Below are 13,864 nucleotides of genomic sequence, written 5' to 3'. Positions count from 1 at the left end.
TTGGGACTTGAAATTTTGGGATTGACATTGCGAGAATTTCCCAAAGTGGAAAAGTCAATAGCAGCTTGGATAGTCACGCGTCCTGCGATCGACCACAACAGCAGCTCTTGTCAGTTCCCGACAGCAAATCTAATCACTATGCACAGTCGAAGGATCTCTGGGACTTCGGTCTTTTCACCTTCTCCATCAATCAGTACGCCGCTAGCATCCAGTGCTTTAGGCAAAAGGCCAGCCTCAGAAGCGGGAGTGACAGATACTGGTGAGTTGCGGTAGCCATAGTCGCCGAGTTATTCAATCTGTTACGAATTGGCGCCCCGTGATCTATCGCCTTATCACCCGCGTGTCAAATCGATCTCGTGGAAACCGTATTGCCATTTGATGGACTGACCCTGATCTCAGCTGGACCTTCTCGGCGCCCAGGACCCCGATTATCGACCAGCGTGACGTCCCTTCAGCGATCCCTGTTGGAGGCTAGGACGAAAATCATCGAGTACGAGCAGCAGATGGAGGAGCAGAGAATAGAGAATGAGAGGCTCAAGAGTGAACGAATGATTTTACTCGATGGCGAGACGAATGAGAGAGAGACGGGCGAGCAGAGAGAGAAGGAGTGGGGCGAGGAGAGGGTAAGTCTCGTCAGCACAAGAACATGTTCGAGCCCCGCGGTCGGAGACTGACTCGCGCCGCCCTGTAGTCGAGATTAGGTGTCCAGATCAAAGATCTTCGACTGCAGAACCTCAAGTTGTCTGATTCGCTGGAGAAGCTGCAATCAGAACATAGCAAGTTGAATGTCAAGTTCTCCAGCCTGTCACTCAGCTCGGAATCGCGAATCGGATTATTGGAAAGCCATCTTCAAGAGGCCGAAGAGGAAAAAGAGAGACTGAAGACGTTTCAAAGACGGGCACAAGGTCTCTCCATTCAACTGGAAGAGGAGAAACGCCGAGCAGCCGCTGGTCGAGGCCAGCTCGAAGAAGTCAGGGAGAATGAGCAGGACAAGGAACTGAGGGAAGCGTTGAGGAGTGAGCCTTGAAGGCTCAAAGCATCGGCTGACAACATGTAGAGCAAGGTCAGACGCTGTCAAGTCTGAGAAAGGAGAATGATAGTTTTAAAGCAGAGGTTCAGGAAGCTCGACAACGGCGAAAGGAGCTGGATGCGACGGAGCGAGCACACAAGGACACGGAGATGGCACTCAAGGAGGAAATTCACAGCCTGAGGGATCAATTAGGCAAGGCTCATAGGGATATGGAGTAAGTATTCGAGGCTGATACGAGGATACGTATTGATCTGACACTCTCCAAGCTCGCTCACCATCAATTTCACCTCCGCCAGTGCCTCGCCATCTGCAGATGCAACCACCTTGCAACAGAGGCTTCAAGCCTTGACCACGCTGCACAAAGAAGCCAGCGCCAGCCTCGCGGAGAAGGATGCAGAGATTCGCTCGCTCCATAACAGACTCGGCAGCTTGTCAGGTAGCAGTCAAGCTGCTCTGGCGGAACTCACTAAGCGGAACAGCGAGCTTGAGCGGGAATATCGGTGGGCAAAGGAAGGTCGTGTTGTCGCCGAGAGGAATGAGGCTCTGGCAAAGAAGGAGGTAGAGGCTTTACGTTTGGCCGAGGATGTAAGTCTACGATTCAGGGGTTTTCTCATCTTTCTTAGGGACCTGTGATGCCTGGTGGCGTCTCAAGCTCAGGCGACCAGTCTCAAAAGATTCGACAGCTTGAGGAGCTTCTCAAGACGTACAAAACAGAGCTGGACGGGATGTCGAGAGACTCGAGGGATGTAGAAGCCCGCCTGACTCAAGGAGCCGGACTGGTTAAGCAGACTGATCTAGAGGAATCGCAGGCCAGAGCAGAGAGGCTGGAGGATGGTGAGGGAATTGCGACAAAGTTTAGGCTCACTCGAGCAGAACTATCATCCTTACAAACGGTCATTGCGGAACTGACCTCGGCAAATACGACACTTGATGCCGAAGTCAACGATTTGATGCGTCGGGTGGCTTCTGGCGAGTATAATCCCGACTCAGAGCGGTGCCTAGAATTACGAAATAACCCAGCGGCCAAGATACACGCCATACGCAAGGCTCAGCTGGATGCTTTGACAAGGGAGAATGAGGCTCTACTGGAGAGATTGAGCTCAAGCTCGTCCAGCAGCAATGGCGAAACGACGGTTCCTCAAGAGAGCTATGAACGTCTAAAAAGGGAAAAGGAAGAGTTGGAGCAGAGTCACGCAAAGCGATTACTAAGATTAAAAGAGGTGTGTTTCGGTCAATTAGTATAGCCAAGCTGACTCCATGTGTCAGATCTTTGGCAACAAATCCAAAGAGTTCCTCGAAGCTGTCTATTCGCTCCTCGGCTGGAGGATCAAATTCGACGAATCCGGCGCGGATATCCGCTTAACATCCATGTACGCTCCAAAAGGCAAAATGGGTCTCACTTTGAAATTTGCATCTCAAGAAGGTCATTTCGGGACCATGCAGATGACTGGAGCGATGGCGAAGGGATTAGAGGACACTAGACATTTCTGGATTGTCGAGAGGCAGAGTGTTCCGGGATTCTTGGCTCAGATCACCACCGAGATGTTTGAGAAGACGACGGTGGGTCACTTTTCTTCAGGTCACAGCTGATGATCTCCGCAGATTGGCAGAGCCGCGGGATATGTCGGATTAGAGTAGATGATAGAATTTGCTTTGGGGTGACGCTGCGAATTTGATGATACATGACCTATGCGGTGTATAGTACTTTACATTTCTCCGCATTCAGTGATGCGGACTGTCAATTTTGGTCTGTTACAACGTCAGCTCCCTTTAGAGCCCGATCTGAATTACCTATTGTTCGCACCCGTCGGGACGTTTTCAATCTTTCGGACTGTCAATAAACCCTCAATGACCCTTCCAAAGACGCAATGTTTTCCATCCAAGAATTCGGCCGGTGCACAAGTGATGAAGAACTGTGGATGGGTGGGAGGGTGGTTAGGTTGAATTGGCTGGCAGGTATAGCTCACCTGACAACCATTCGTGTTTTTACCTGAATTCGCCATGCTCAATAACCCTGGACCGGTATGTCTGACGTTGAAATTCTCATCTTCAAACTGAGCACCGTAGATCGAGAATGATCCTGTTCCATCACTTCTGACAAAGTCTCCGCCTTGAACCATGAACTGAGGGATGCTAGGCGGAAGGGGTCAACTTTGCGTTGATTCGATTTGTGGTATCGATGCGATGGGTTGTCAAGCAGGATACTTACACTCTGTTGAAGCAGAGCGTGAGCTATCACTTCATCTACCGTCTAGAATAATCACTCACCGATGAAAAATGGCTCGTTTGTAGCCTTGCGGCTCGCCATTCACCCTGTGCACGACTTGTCAACAAAGGCCACAATCTGAGCAAATCAGCAGTACTGACCTGTGTTCACCCGTACACAGTTGTCGAAAATTTTCCGCTGTTCTATAGTCAGATGTCAGTGTTGCCATGGCTCTCTCTCTCTCTCTCGCTCGCTCTCTCTCGGTGACTTTGAGAGCTCACTTTGGCGTGATATCGCTGAATAACTCTACACTGGGTGAGCTGTGGTAGTTCAAGGGAGCTATATGGCTCACCCATTTTTATACGCCCGGCGTGAGTCTCCCCAATGGACACATCGAAGAACACGACTGGTCTCGTCACTCCTGCCGGAGCGTCCAAGGAAGATGAGGCCATACTGGGAGTGCTGGACAATCTACCGCTATGAAGAATAGCATTATTGCTCTCGCCCGTAATGTCGGATCCGCTGAGAGTCTTATCCAAAAAAAAAAATGTGAATCTGCCACGTCATGTATGTTTTCGCACGGCTTGAAATGTCGGAACTCAAGCTGTATTCGCTATCAGACTATCGACATCTCTACTGACAGGTCAACATGGCCGCCAAGGTCAAGGGAAAGTGAGTCAAAGACTGCTCTCCAGCACATTCCGCTGCGGAGGCTGGAGACAGAAGACTGATCCCCTTGGAACTCTCATAGGCGGATCATTGTTCGACTCGTATCAACCGCTCTCACTGGATACTTTTACACAACCACCAGGCTGAGAACAGCGCCAAAGCTGTCCTTCATGAAATATGACCCAAAAGGTGAGATGAAATGATGTGCATCCAAAGAAGAAATCCCTGACAACTCGCAGTGAGACGTCATGTTTTATTCATGGAGGGCAAGAGATCGAGTCAATGAGTCGAGAGGTTCAACACACTGTATCATCATCGCATATCACCACTACACTGCATTGTCATTTGAAAGGGCTAAGGAAGAATGACAGATCTCTGATGAGCGAGAGCGAGAGAGAGAGAGAGAGAGAGGGAGGGAGACAGGCGCGGGATGGGATCGAGAAACTCGTCATGCATCATGGTCCCTTTCCGGAAAACCTCGAACGAGGACTACAAGGCAACCATCTGGAATTGAGGAGACCGGACTAGCGAGATCGCTTCGGATGATCGCACGTGGCTGATCAGGGAGCGCTGAAAGGCACAGAAGGCCGAGAGTCTAGGAGAGGTGTTATCGGGACAAACCTGCCACTGCGCTTCTCGAAAGCTCACATTGGAAGGGTCAGAGGTGATTCCTCGAGGGGTTCTCGTTTGAGTGATGAGCAAATCTATGACTTTACCGAGCGGTATATCCTGCATAGGCTGTCAATTCTGCAACCCGAACGCTCAGAGGAAAGTCAAGGACTCACACAGTTGGCCCATGATCTCTCTGCTTTGCCATCATACTTGCCCGTCGCCTTCCAACCTGATAGTCCCTTGCCAGATAGATCGACACACCACTCAAAGAATCTCCTTTCATCCGAGGCTCTCTGCCGGCTGTCAAGAGGTTTGGCCAGACTCTTGATTTTTCGAATGTGTATCTCGTAGATCTTCTCGGCGCGAGTCTTGACTCTGACTGATCCAGACGAGGCTCCGGGATCAGACTCAGCTGTAGGTTCCGAAGGTGACGGTGCCGAGGCAGCGGGCGGAAGACTCGGAGGTAAACGAGGTGGTGAAGATGGCTTGATCCTTGTATCGTCTACTTTGGGTCCTACCTTCGGTATCGTCTTGCCAGCTTGCCCCGGAAAGGTCTTCTCGAGAACTTCTTGCGCTCTGGATTTCCGGATCGCAGCCGCGTCTTCACGCACTGTATAGTCTTTCGGCCCCGAACATGAATGTGCTTTTTGCTGTCGGTGTCTAGCGATCTCAACGCTTCAGCTTGATTGCGATACCAATGGTCTCGTACTTACGCCGTACAGAATGCACCACCACAAGCATTACATCTGACTTGTCTAGCTATACCTTCACCTGCAGCGTGCTCGGAGCCAACTCCTCCAATAGCTTCGATAGTCGGCTTATCACATCCATCCCGCTCACATCGGCCAGGACCAATCACTTGAAAGGTCTTGGGTGGGTTTCTCGATGGTCCCGCGACAGCATGACATGGATGCGTCTGAATATGCGATTTGCAGAAAACCAATGAACAGGTCGGGCAAGTGAAAGGGAGGAAGTCGATCAACGTGCAAGACGAGCACTGTTGGCCGATATCGAGCGTCGTCATAGTGATGCGGACGGGCTAGCGATCTCGACACCAAGGCAATGCGCTTCTTACTCTGAGAGTATCTGCGGTCGGCCTAAGTATGCTAATGGAGACACAACTTGATCAGCCTTGCATATGGACCAACCTCCACCTCGAAAGTCCACTCGCGACCGAATTTTCACATCTTGTCTCGACTCTACTTCCGGCTTCATCCTATCTATTGAGCAGTCTGCGCCCAGAATACGGCTCGGCCAGCTCGCGCATTCACCATGAGTACCACAGCTGGTCCATCGATGGACAGAGACCGAGTCAGGATATTCGATGGCGGTATGGTAAGTGCTCATACGACTGCAATAAGGTCCATCCGTTTGAACTTTGTCTACATTATGTGTCTTCACGGTCCATCGCTCTGACGCCTATTACTACAGGGCTCGACATTGCGTGACGAAGGTCTGAAAGTGCAGAACCCTCTTTGGGGTACAGATCTGATCATCTCTGATCCTAATGGAGTACGCAAAGTACATCAAGGTTTCCTAGAAGCAGGCTCTGACCTCATAGGAACCAATACGTGGGTCCCCCCTTGGTCTAGCCGGTCTGTCGCCGTGCTGATCGGGTAGGTCTGCAGGTATCAGCTCTCCATTGAAGGTGTTCAGAGCCACTTTGGACCTTCTGTCGACCTCGACAAGACATTCGCCAAGGGTATTCAGATTGCCCACGATGCCATCGAGTGTCAGAAATCATCCACTCGCTTACCCAGCCATACAGGTATCGTCCTGTCTCTGGGGTCTTTCGGATCGACGCTGGGCTCAGCACAGGAATACACTGGAGTGTATCCGCCACCGTACGGCCTCACGTCCCGCGATGATGACGATGCCAACGAGGAGTGCATCTCAGCTCTCCAACGATGGCATTTTGAGCGACTGACAACATACGCCAAGACATCCGAATGGTCATCTGTCGAATGGCTTGCTTTCGAAACTGTACCTCTGATCAATGAGATCATAGCCATCCGTCGAGCGATGGCTCAGCTAGCAGCGAATGGCACAGCCCGGAAGAAGTTCTGGATCGTCAGCGCTTTTACGGATGGCTTGTTCCCGCTCCCCATACCCGATCAACCCAGGCCCACTCCTCGGGATATCGTACTTGCAGCTTGTGGGCCTGAGTCGAGAGGTGGCTCACCGGCCGACGGGGTGGGGATCAACTGTACGCATCCCCAATACATCTCTGGACTGTGTCGAGATTTTACGCAGGCTTTGGTGGATCTAGCTGGAGAAGGGAAGGTTAAAGAGGGAGAGACGGCGATGGTCTTGTACCCAGACGGTGGGAAAGTCATCGATGAGAACAATCAGTTGAAGAAGGAAGATATGCCGCACCAGATCTGGGCGGAGAGCCTCGCGAACCCGATCAAGACGCTGAAAGAGGCAAGAGATGGGTTAGGGAGGGACGTGTGGAAGCAAGTGATCGTGGGAGGATGCTGCGAGTCTTCATTCGCACACATCAAGGAGCTCAGGGCAGTAGTCGACTCGTTGAACTGAACAAGCTAGCGAAGAATGAGTCGCATAGTATGACATATACAGAGAGTATATAGTATCAATTTGATGCACCTTTGCGTAGCCAGCGCGTCACTGACTAACTTTGAGATCGCTGAGCTTGTCTCCAGCTTGTATAATGTCCCGCTCTACGCTGTCCAGTCTCAACACCTCGCACCTCCTGCCTAGACCTGGCCAAGGTTTGCCAGTGATCCTAGACCTCAGTCTTGGCCTGCCCTGCTCGTCTACACTCTTCGCAGCTAGTGACATCATAGTCTCCGAGACCCAATTCTGATCTGTCAAAGGGGACAGATCCTCCGGTTTAATCAAGCGCTGATAAATGTGAATCAGCGGGTCAAATCTCAAATTTGAAAGACAACCCACTGCTTTGACCTCCTTATAGTCTGCTTCCAACCCCGATACCTCCCTGATCACCTCGTTCGATCCGAAAGCATGGTAAACCCTGACGTCGTGAATTCTAAAGAGAACATTGTCGACCCTGACAAATAGTCGGGCAAGGATGAACAAGCAATGAGGCATGACTCGCTGTGGGAAGTGTCAGCCAAGCTGAACGAGTGTGCCTAAGGGTCAAAACTTACGATCCGGACGTTCAACATGGATCCGCCGTGGTCGTGAAGCTCATCTTCAAATAGAGGGACGTCCTCGTAGTAGAGGATTTGGTCGAGAGAGGGATCTCGGCGGGCCAAAAGTTCCAGAGGGATGGAGTGAGAGGAAGAACTTGCAAATGCCTGAGAGACGTAACAACGTGAGCATCGGCGAAGCTAGCTTTTGAGGATTGCTGCTGGTGGCTCACCGAGGTGGTGGGTGGCGCGCTTGATCCGGGGTAACAAGTGGAATATGTCCAGTCATGCGGTCTGACTGGTTTCTCAGGTACAGGTGTATCGCTGAGTAAGGAGGGTGATCTCCTGTGGGCGGAGGCGATCAGCAGCGATCATTTCTGACGCTCTCGCTCCCCCAAAAACACACTCACCGACTCTTGCTCCATTTGTCTGCCATGGACACTTTGACACCTCCTCCCACTCGTTCTTCCCATCCTTCGCCTACGGCGACACCTTGCAAGGCCTCCATAGCGTCGAAGACGACCCTCTGGTTGGTACTGGACCCTCCTGCGGATGAGACAGCGTTGTCGTCAGACCCTCTTGTGTTTACCGACCGCGTCGTTGACGTTGAGGAAGACGAAGGCAATGTTGGATCATAAATCAGGACGAGCGAGTTGTTTCCAAATGTCATTTCAGGTAAGGGTAGCCCGAATCTCTTCTCAGCACTGAAGATGAACATCTGATCAATATGTTTGAGAATGAGAATTGGAGAACCGCTCCGCTCACCTATCAATCTCCTTTCCGTTCAGGATGGGACGTTTCGTAGCTGTGATGGACCATCTTTCAACGTCTATTCGATTGGTGTATTTGTCCTTTTTGAGCGTAAAGCGAGGCATGGAAGGGAGGGTCTGCAACCGAGCAGGATGAGCGTCAGCCATTTTTGAGCTGAATGTCGTATTCTGACAATGACTTGGATGGGAGAAGAAAGGTTGATGAGAGTCGGGGTTTGATGTGGAAGTAATCTCACTTGACCGGGGACCGGAATTTTTGGGCGGATGCCGAACGACCCGCTGGCGGTCTACGAGTACACCCGAGAACGCGGTACGGAGTCTTGGGGGAGGTTTGTGCAGGGAAGGGCGTATCCGGACGACAGTCTAGGACCTCTTTATCATTCGGATGACGTTTGCTAATCTCAAATACATGCATGGTCACGCACTAGGGACCTCCAAAAGGCCACAAAACTCATCTACCAGCCAAATACCGTCCCGTTCCTGATTGTGGTCACCCCGGAGGCCTTTTCGCCCGACTATCGACCTACCATTGTAAAAACTTGCCGCTGTTGCCATTTTTAGTACTCTTGTCAATCAAGTTGATCATTGGCTCTAAGAATTGACCAGGTACCGAAGTCAGAGTCCATCCCTTGTCTTGCGCCTTCACCTCCCGCCAAGCCTCACCAATCACATCCTGAATTTGTTGAGGCGCCTTTTCGCCAAATCCTGCGAATTGGGCCGACCGATTGCCCATCTCTCTGAGGGTATATGTACGCACATAAGTGAAGGTTGAAGGAGCGCATGGGAGCGGCTTACGTCTGTACCCATCCAGGATTCAATGCGAGCGTGATGAATACTTCTTCACAATGCAATTTCGAGACAATGTAGTTGACCGCTGCCTGCGTTTTCGTCGTGCCTACCCTCTAATTACATGTAGCGACTTCACTCACCTTGCTGTGTCCGTAGGCCCCTTCCAGTGTCTCATGCTGCTGTCCTATCATACCGCGATAAGAGGAGATGACGACAAACTTGCCAGTACGTGGGATGAGAGGGTAGACAGCTTGATACAGGAGAAGTGGGCCAAGTGTCTGGAAGGTATGCGTATTGTGAGTTCCAACACGAAGTTTGGGCCGGACGCGGCGGGACGAGATTAGCTCACATTCACAGTCCAGCACTCGTGCATTACGGACGCAGGAACGTCTTTGAGCTTCTGATTCGTCCCGTGTGTACCTGCGTTCGCTATGATGATATCTATACTTGTGAGGCCATGTTTCGATCGCAACTCAGAGACAGCCTCGAAACCAGATGAGCGAGGCAGCACCGCGAGAACGGTGAAGCGTACTTACATCCAGTGCATCTGTCTGAGACGAGACGTCAAGCTTGACTGGAATGACGCCATCTTTCGTCTTGACAGCACTCGGATCCCGAGCTGCCGCGATGACTGTGTATCCCTTGGCAAGGTACCCCTCGACGAAGCCCGCCCCAATTCTTCATGGTCATTTGGCCATAATTTCCATGCAGGGAACTCACCCTCGATTGGCTCCGGTGATGAGGACGGTGGGCATCTAAGTATAGCCTGTATGACTGAGCTTAGATATCGAGAGACCGAGAATGACAGGGTATAAGGACTAGAGACCAGTGCAATGGACGAGAAGGAAAGTGATAGGTCAAAAGCCAGAATCAGAGAACCCAGACCTGCCACTAAAATCCGGTCGAAAGCGCCACTTTGTTTCACAGGCCCCGTAATCCGTCAGCGTTGGTGATCGAGATCCTCCTCGATACGACACAAAACCAGGCATTGCTACATGCAGATGGCTATTGTGCTCTCACAGAATCACAGGAGGATACATTCACATGAGAGTCCGCGTCAAAATGCACATGAACCAGGACCTCAGCCCCTCACCTCCTCCTTGACCGCTGACTCTCCCACGGTGGCGGAAGACCGGCGTTTCCCGGTTAGGAAAGTAGTAGATTTGTCACGTAGGACATGTATGTCAAGGACAATTCATCATCGTCGAGACCCACCTCACCTCTCAGAGATTCTGTGACACCTTGTCGTCTCGCTCATGGGCGTACGAGGTCTCGCGACCTTTATCAAAGATAATCGACAATCACTCTGCTCGTATAGACAATTCTCGGAAGATGTAGCCGGTCCTTCTAGCAGGATACCCATCGTCATCGATGCTTGGGGGTGGGGTTTAGCACAAAACGAAGCATTGTGAGAAACGCTAATCCTCTGAATATAGTCTTGTGTTCCAGCTGTATCTCTCATGTCTGCCATGGGCATCCGGTGGAGAATACTTGCGTTTCTCTCGGTTGATCAAGCGGTTCGTCGATGCCTGGCGGAAAGTAGGGCTTGAGCCAGTCATTGTCTTCGATGGTGCGTTAAAGTAGTCTGAACGCCGTCATATCATCACACTGAAGGTCTGCGTAGGAACCGCTCCATCAGCAAAGCATGCTACGATCATCAGCCGACTCGAACGCTCTTTCACCATCTCCGCCTTGTTCTATACTACCTCTGTTGAATCTCGATCTAGACCTTCCTTTTCACGATCCGAGGCTATTCTACCTCCTCTCGCTTTACATACTTTCATTCACACCGTCGAATCATTGAAAGTCAAGACTCATTTCACACCGTTTGGAGAAGCAGACGGAATCATAGTAGCTATTGCGAATGATCTCGGTGGCTACGTCCTAGGTCAGGATTCCGACTTTTTGATCTTCATGGCTGGTCCCGGGGCGGAGAATGTAAGAGGCTACTGTCCGCTGGACTTTGTCGAGTGGAGAGACAAATCTCCACCGTCAACGCCAAAGGTCGATGCCGAAGAATGGACCGTCGCTTCGTCTAAAAAGGCTCTTGGGTCCCATCGACAAACTCCTCTACTTCCCCCTAGTAATGCCGTCTCTCCGATCTTGACGCTTGGCGTCGTCTCTGCCACTGCTTTCCGACAACGCTTCCGTCTTCCCCCATCCCATTTCGCACTTCTCGCTTCGATCGTCGGGAACGACTATACGCCCCAACATTTCTCTAACAAACTCTTTGCATCGCGTTACAATGCAGGAAAGGGGAGTGAAAAGATTGAGCTTGTCGCTCGTATCATCCGTGAAGCTCATTTCGGGCCGTCCGCCGTCAAGGAGAGGCAAGCCAGTGCAGGCGACCAGGCAGTCTTCCTCATCACCAAAGTCATCGGGCGTCTGTGTTCAGAATCCGGATTACATACGCATCAATCCACCATCTCAGATATGGTCAATACCATCATCGATGCGACTCTACAGTATGTCTTGCCGTCCACAGTAGCATGTTGCGAGGCGTATCCTTTCTGCGGCCAGACCTCCCATACTGGATGTCGGAGCGAGCAGTCCATCAGCGCTGCTCAGAAAGCTTATGCTCACGCCCAGCAAGTCGGTCGTATCGCGAGCGTCGTCAATTGGTATCTCTCACCTGATCGATTGTACCTCTTGACCGGTTTGGAGGACCCATCAGAGCCATCGTATGCAAATACGGATCGGAACCGCAACATAAGGCAACGAGCCTACCGCATTGTAGAGCATGGTCTGGGTGATTTTTGCTGGCCAGATCCGACAGAGGCCGAGATAGCGGCCGTCAAAGAGGATCGCGCTGCCCGCGAACTGCTCATTGTTGATGCAGAGGACGAGAGCAGCGGGTCGGAAACGGATTTATCACTCGATGCAAAGCCAGCATCTGAAGGGCAGACTATGGTGGACGATGAACACGATGCCAAGGATCTATTGGACGGCGAGGCGGTCGATGTCGTTGTCCCACCAAGCCGAACGCTTACAGAATATACTCGACAAGGTTCGACATTCAAGCTGGTCGGTCAGCAAGTGCCACTCCCACCTCGACCCGAAGGTCGCCCGGATGCTCTTCACCCCCTCGACTTTCGTATACAGCGGTTCCTCGAGCTAATAGAATGTGCCTCGCCGAAGATCTCAGGTCTCCCTCGGCAATACCATCCACTAGCGGTCTCCATTCGACTCTGTGTCCTTGACGCCTACGACCGATCTGGGATCAAAGGATCAGGATCATGGCGTAGGTCAGAAGTCGAAGCAGTCCTTCGAGCGTGTATCGGCACGTTTGCAGGTTGGCAGAGGGATTCAAAAGTGGATCGATCGAAACATGATTCAGATGAAGGACAATACCCGGTGCTCGAAACGAGATCATCTAAAATTGTTGGTCAACTCACGGTAGCCATGTCGGTTTGTCATTGGCTCGCTCAGGCTCTCTTGCTAGTCCCTGATGCTGACTGTGCGACACCGTTGACGCATCTCACACCATTCATGTTCTTGTCTGGTGTCGCGCTTCACTCGTGTCTTGCCAAAGTGGATCCCCCTCCTTCGACCGGTTGGCTGTGGTCGGTGAAAGAGGATGTGGTCTACGGGCAATGCTTGGATGCCGTACTACATGATCTGGATGACAAGATTATAGGGCACACGCCTGCAGTCGAATCAGAGAATGTCCCCGAGCTCGAGATTGAGCTGGGAGCTTTGAGCATAGACAGTGGCGGCAGCAGGAGGAAGAAAAAGACGAAGAACAAGCCGAAAAAAAGTGGCACTGCCTCTCAAGGTATGCAGAGGACAGCACCTACCTCTGGCACCCGATTTGATCTCTTAATGGACTCTGCTACTGCTACTGCTGCTGCTTTGATCGACTAGAGGTAGTTGTAATTAGACCAGCTACATGCGAATGGCATTGTTGTTGTAACACGATGATCGCCAGAATGCTCGGTACCGAGTCGGCCGGTGTGTCCCTTTTGGTGGCGTGAGATCTTCTTCCACCTTCCACCACCACCACCGCCGCCGCCGCCAGGAAAAGAGAGAGAGGGAAGGAAAAAAAAAAGGTTCCATTAGGCGAAACGAAAATCTCGCCGAGATGGGGGCAGACTGACGCTCTCTCACACCAAGCGTAGAGCAAAAGAGGGGGGGGGGGGGGGGTTTGAGACGGGAAGCAAGCACAGCTACAGCATCGAGGTACGCGCCAGGTGAGGCGTTGTTATAGTCCCATTCCCAAGCCCCCCTCTATTGGACGGGGAGATAGAGAGTACTTTGGCGAATAGAGAATGGTTGGGTGATGATCAGATGGGGAGAGCATCAACAGCAGCAGCAGCAGTCAGTCAGTCAGTCAGATCAATCAATCCGGTTTTGGCTGGTACCTGTGCCTGAAGAGAGAAGACACAAAAAAGAAGCCTTTTCTTTTTTTTCCTCTGAATCTGCAGGGATTATCATTTATTGGTAATTCATGGAATCCACCCCCTCGGGAGACATGCAAAACTCGGCATACAGCCCCGGGTAGCTCGTGGACAGACAGGTGACCTTTAGAGTTGTTGATCAGAGGTATATATATATATATGATGGACTCGTGAAGAAAGAGAAGCCACTCGATAGCACTGGTAGATCTCTGACACACGGTTGAGCGGTGTGGGCGTGAGGAAGAAGCGATACATCGTATTGGTCTGATTCTACCATC

At 51.4% G+C, this 13,864-nt stretch overlaps 8 protein-coding genes across 8 annotated transcripts; 4 read left to right on the top strand and 4 right to left on the bottom strand.

Annotated features, from left to right (window-relative positions):
- Positions 1-11: 11 nt before the first annotated feature.
- On the top strand, positions 12-2,690 carry BD324DRAFT_595019 (mitotic checkpoint protein-domain-containing protein). Its single transcript, XM_022013839.1, has 9 exons — positions 12-259; positions 400-623; positions 692-1,016; positions 1,058-1,244; positions 1,297-1,615; positions 1,654-1,864; positions 1,904-2,250; positions 2,297-2,590; positions 2,633-2,690. Exons 1-9 carry the CDS (start codon positions 139-141, stop codon positions 2,666-2,668), a joined length of 2,064 nt encoding a protein of 687 aa, XP_021868319.1. The 5' UTR covers positions 12-138; the 3' UTR covers positions 2,669-2,690.
- On the bottom strand, positions 2,691-4,379 carry BD324DRAFT_638096 (cyclophilin-like domain-containing protein). Its single transcript, XM_022017083.1, has 9 exons — positions 4,143-4,379; positions 3,866-4,092; positions 3,589-3,791; positions 3,518-3,542; positions 3,398-3,439; positions 3,299-3,343; positions 2,998-3,163; positions 2,822-2,943; positions 2,691-2,779 (listed from the first exon to the last, which is right to left on the bottom strand). Exons 2-9 carry the CDS (start codon positions 3,934-3,936, stop codon positions 2,737-2,739), a joined length of 717 nt encoding a protein of 238 aa, XP_021868317.1. The 5' UTR covers positions 3,937-4,092; positions 4,143-4,379; the 3' UTR covers positions 2,691-2,736.
- On the top strand, positions 3,986-4,191 carry BD324DRAFT_584122 (hypothetical protein; the record flags this gene model as incomplete). Its single annotated transcript, XM_022013657.1, has 2 exons — positions 3,986-4,094; positions 4,145-4,191. Coding segments are annotated over 2 exons (156 nt in total), but the record flags the coding sequence as incomplete, so codon positions are not given.
- On the bottom strand, positions 4,205-5,639 carry BD324DRAFT_638092 (hypothetical protein). The gene is made up of 4 exons (XM_022017082.1): positions 5,231-5,639; positions 4,691-5,177; positions 4,554-4,634; positions 4,205-4,500 (listed from the first exon to the last, which is right to left on the bottom strand). The coding sequence occupies exons 1-4, from the start codon at positions 5,539-5,541 to the stop codon at positions 4,354-4,356; spliced, it is 1,026 nt and encodes a 341-aa protein (XP_021868316.1). The 5' UTR covers positions 5,542-5,639; the 3' UTR covers positions 4,205-4,353.
- A 150-nt stretch (positions 5,640-5,789) lies between these two features.
- Positions 5,790-7,055, top strand: BD324DRAFT_653721 (Homocysteine S-methyltransferase; the record flags this gene model as incomplete). Its single annotated transcript, XM_022018695.1, has 3 exons — positions 5,790-5,852; positions 5,949-6,088; positions 6,146-7,055. 3 exons carry the CDS (start codon positions 5,790-5,792, stop codon positions 7,053-7,055), a joined length of 1,113 nt encoding a protein of 370 aa, XP_021868315.1.
- A 46-nt stretch (positions 7,056-7,101) lies between these two features.
- BD324DRAFT_638079 (TIP41-like family-domain-containing protein) lies at positions 7,102-8,608 on the bottom strand. Its single transcript, XM_022017081.1, has 6 exons — positions 8,396-8,608; positions 8,041-8,334; positions 7,864-7,975; positions 7,649-7,798; positions 7,434-7,595; positions 7,102-7,382 (listed from the first exon to the last, which is right to left on the bottom strand). The coding sequence occupies exons 1-6, from the start codon at positions 8,545-8,547 to the stop codon at positions 7,143-7,145; spliced, it is 1,110 nt and encodes a 369-aa protein (XP_021868314.1). The 5' UTR covers positions 8,548-8,608; the 3' UTR covers positions 7,102-7,142.
- Positions 8,609-8,872: 264 nt separating this feature from the next.
- BD324DRAFT_638074 (hypothetical protein) lies at positions 8,873-10,046 on the bottom strand. The gene is made up of 6 exons (XM_022017080.1): positions 9,910-10,046; positions 9,726-9,867; positions 9,539-9,673; positions 9,330-9,467; positions 9,196-9,278; positions 8,873-9,137 (listed from the first exon to the last, which is right to left on the bottom strand). Exons 1-6 carry the CDS (start codon positions 9,942-9,944, stop codon positions 8,924-8,926), a joined length of 747 nt encoding a protein of 248 aa, XP_021868313.1. The 5' UTR covers positions 9,945-10,046; the 3' UTR covers positions 8,873-8,923.
- A 246-nt stretch (positions 10,047-10,292) lies between these two features.
- BD324DRAFT_638071 (hypothetical protein) lies at positions 10,293-13,260 on the top strand. The gene is made up of 3 exons (XM_022017079.1): positions 10,293-10,570; positions 10,626-10,759; positions 10,814-13,260. Exons 1-3 carry the CDS (start codon positions 10,446-10,448, stop codon positions 13,051-13,053), a joined length of 2,499 nt encoding a protein of 832 aa, XP_021868312.1. The 5' UTR covers positions 10,293-10,445; the 3' UTR covers positions 13,054-13,260.
- Positions 13,261-13,864: the final 604 nt, after the last annotated feature.

Source organism: Kockovaella imperatae (assembly GCF_002102565.1).
Source record: "Kockovaella imperatae strain NRRL Y-17943 chromosome Unknown BD324scaffold_16, whole genome shotgun sequence".
NCBI classification, from domain to species: Eukaryota; Fungi; Basidiomycota; class Tremellomycetes; order Tremellales; family Cuniculitremaceae; genus Kockovaella; species Kockovaella imperatae.
This window is presented reverse-complemented; position numbering and strand designations above follow the sequence as displayed.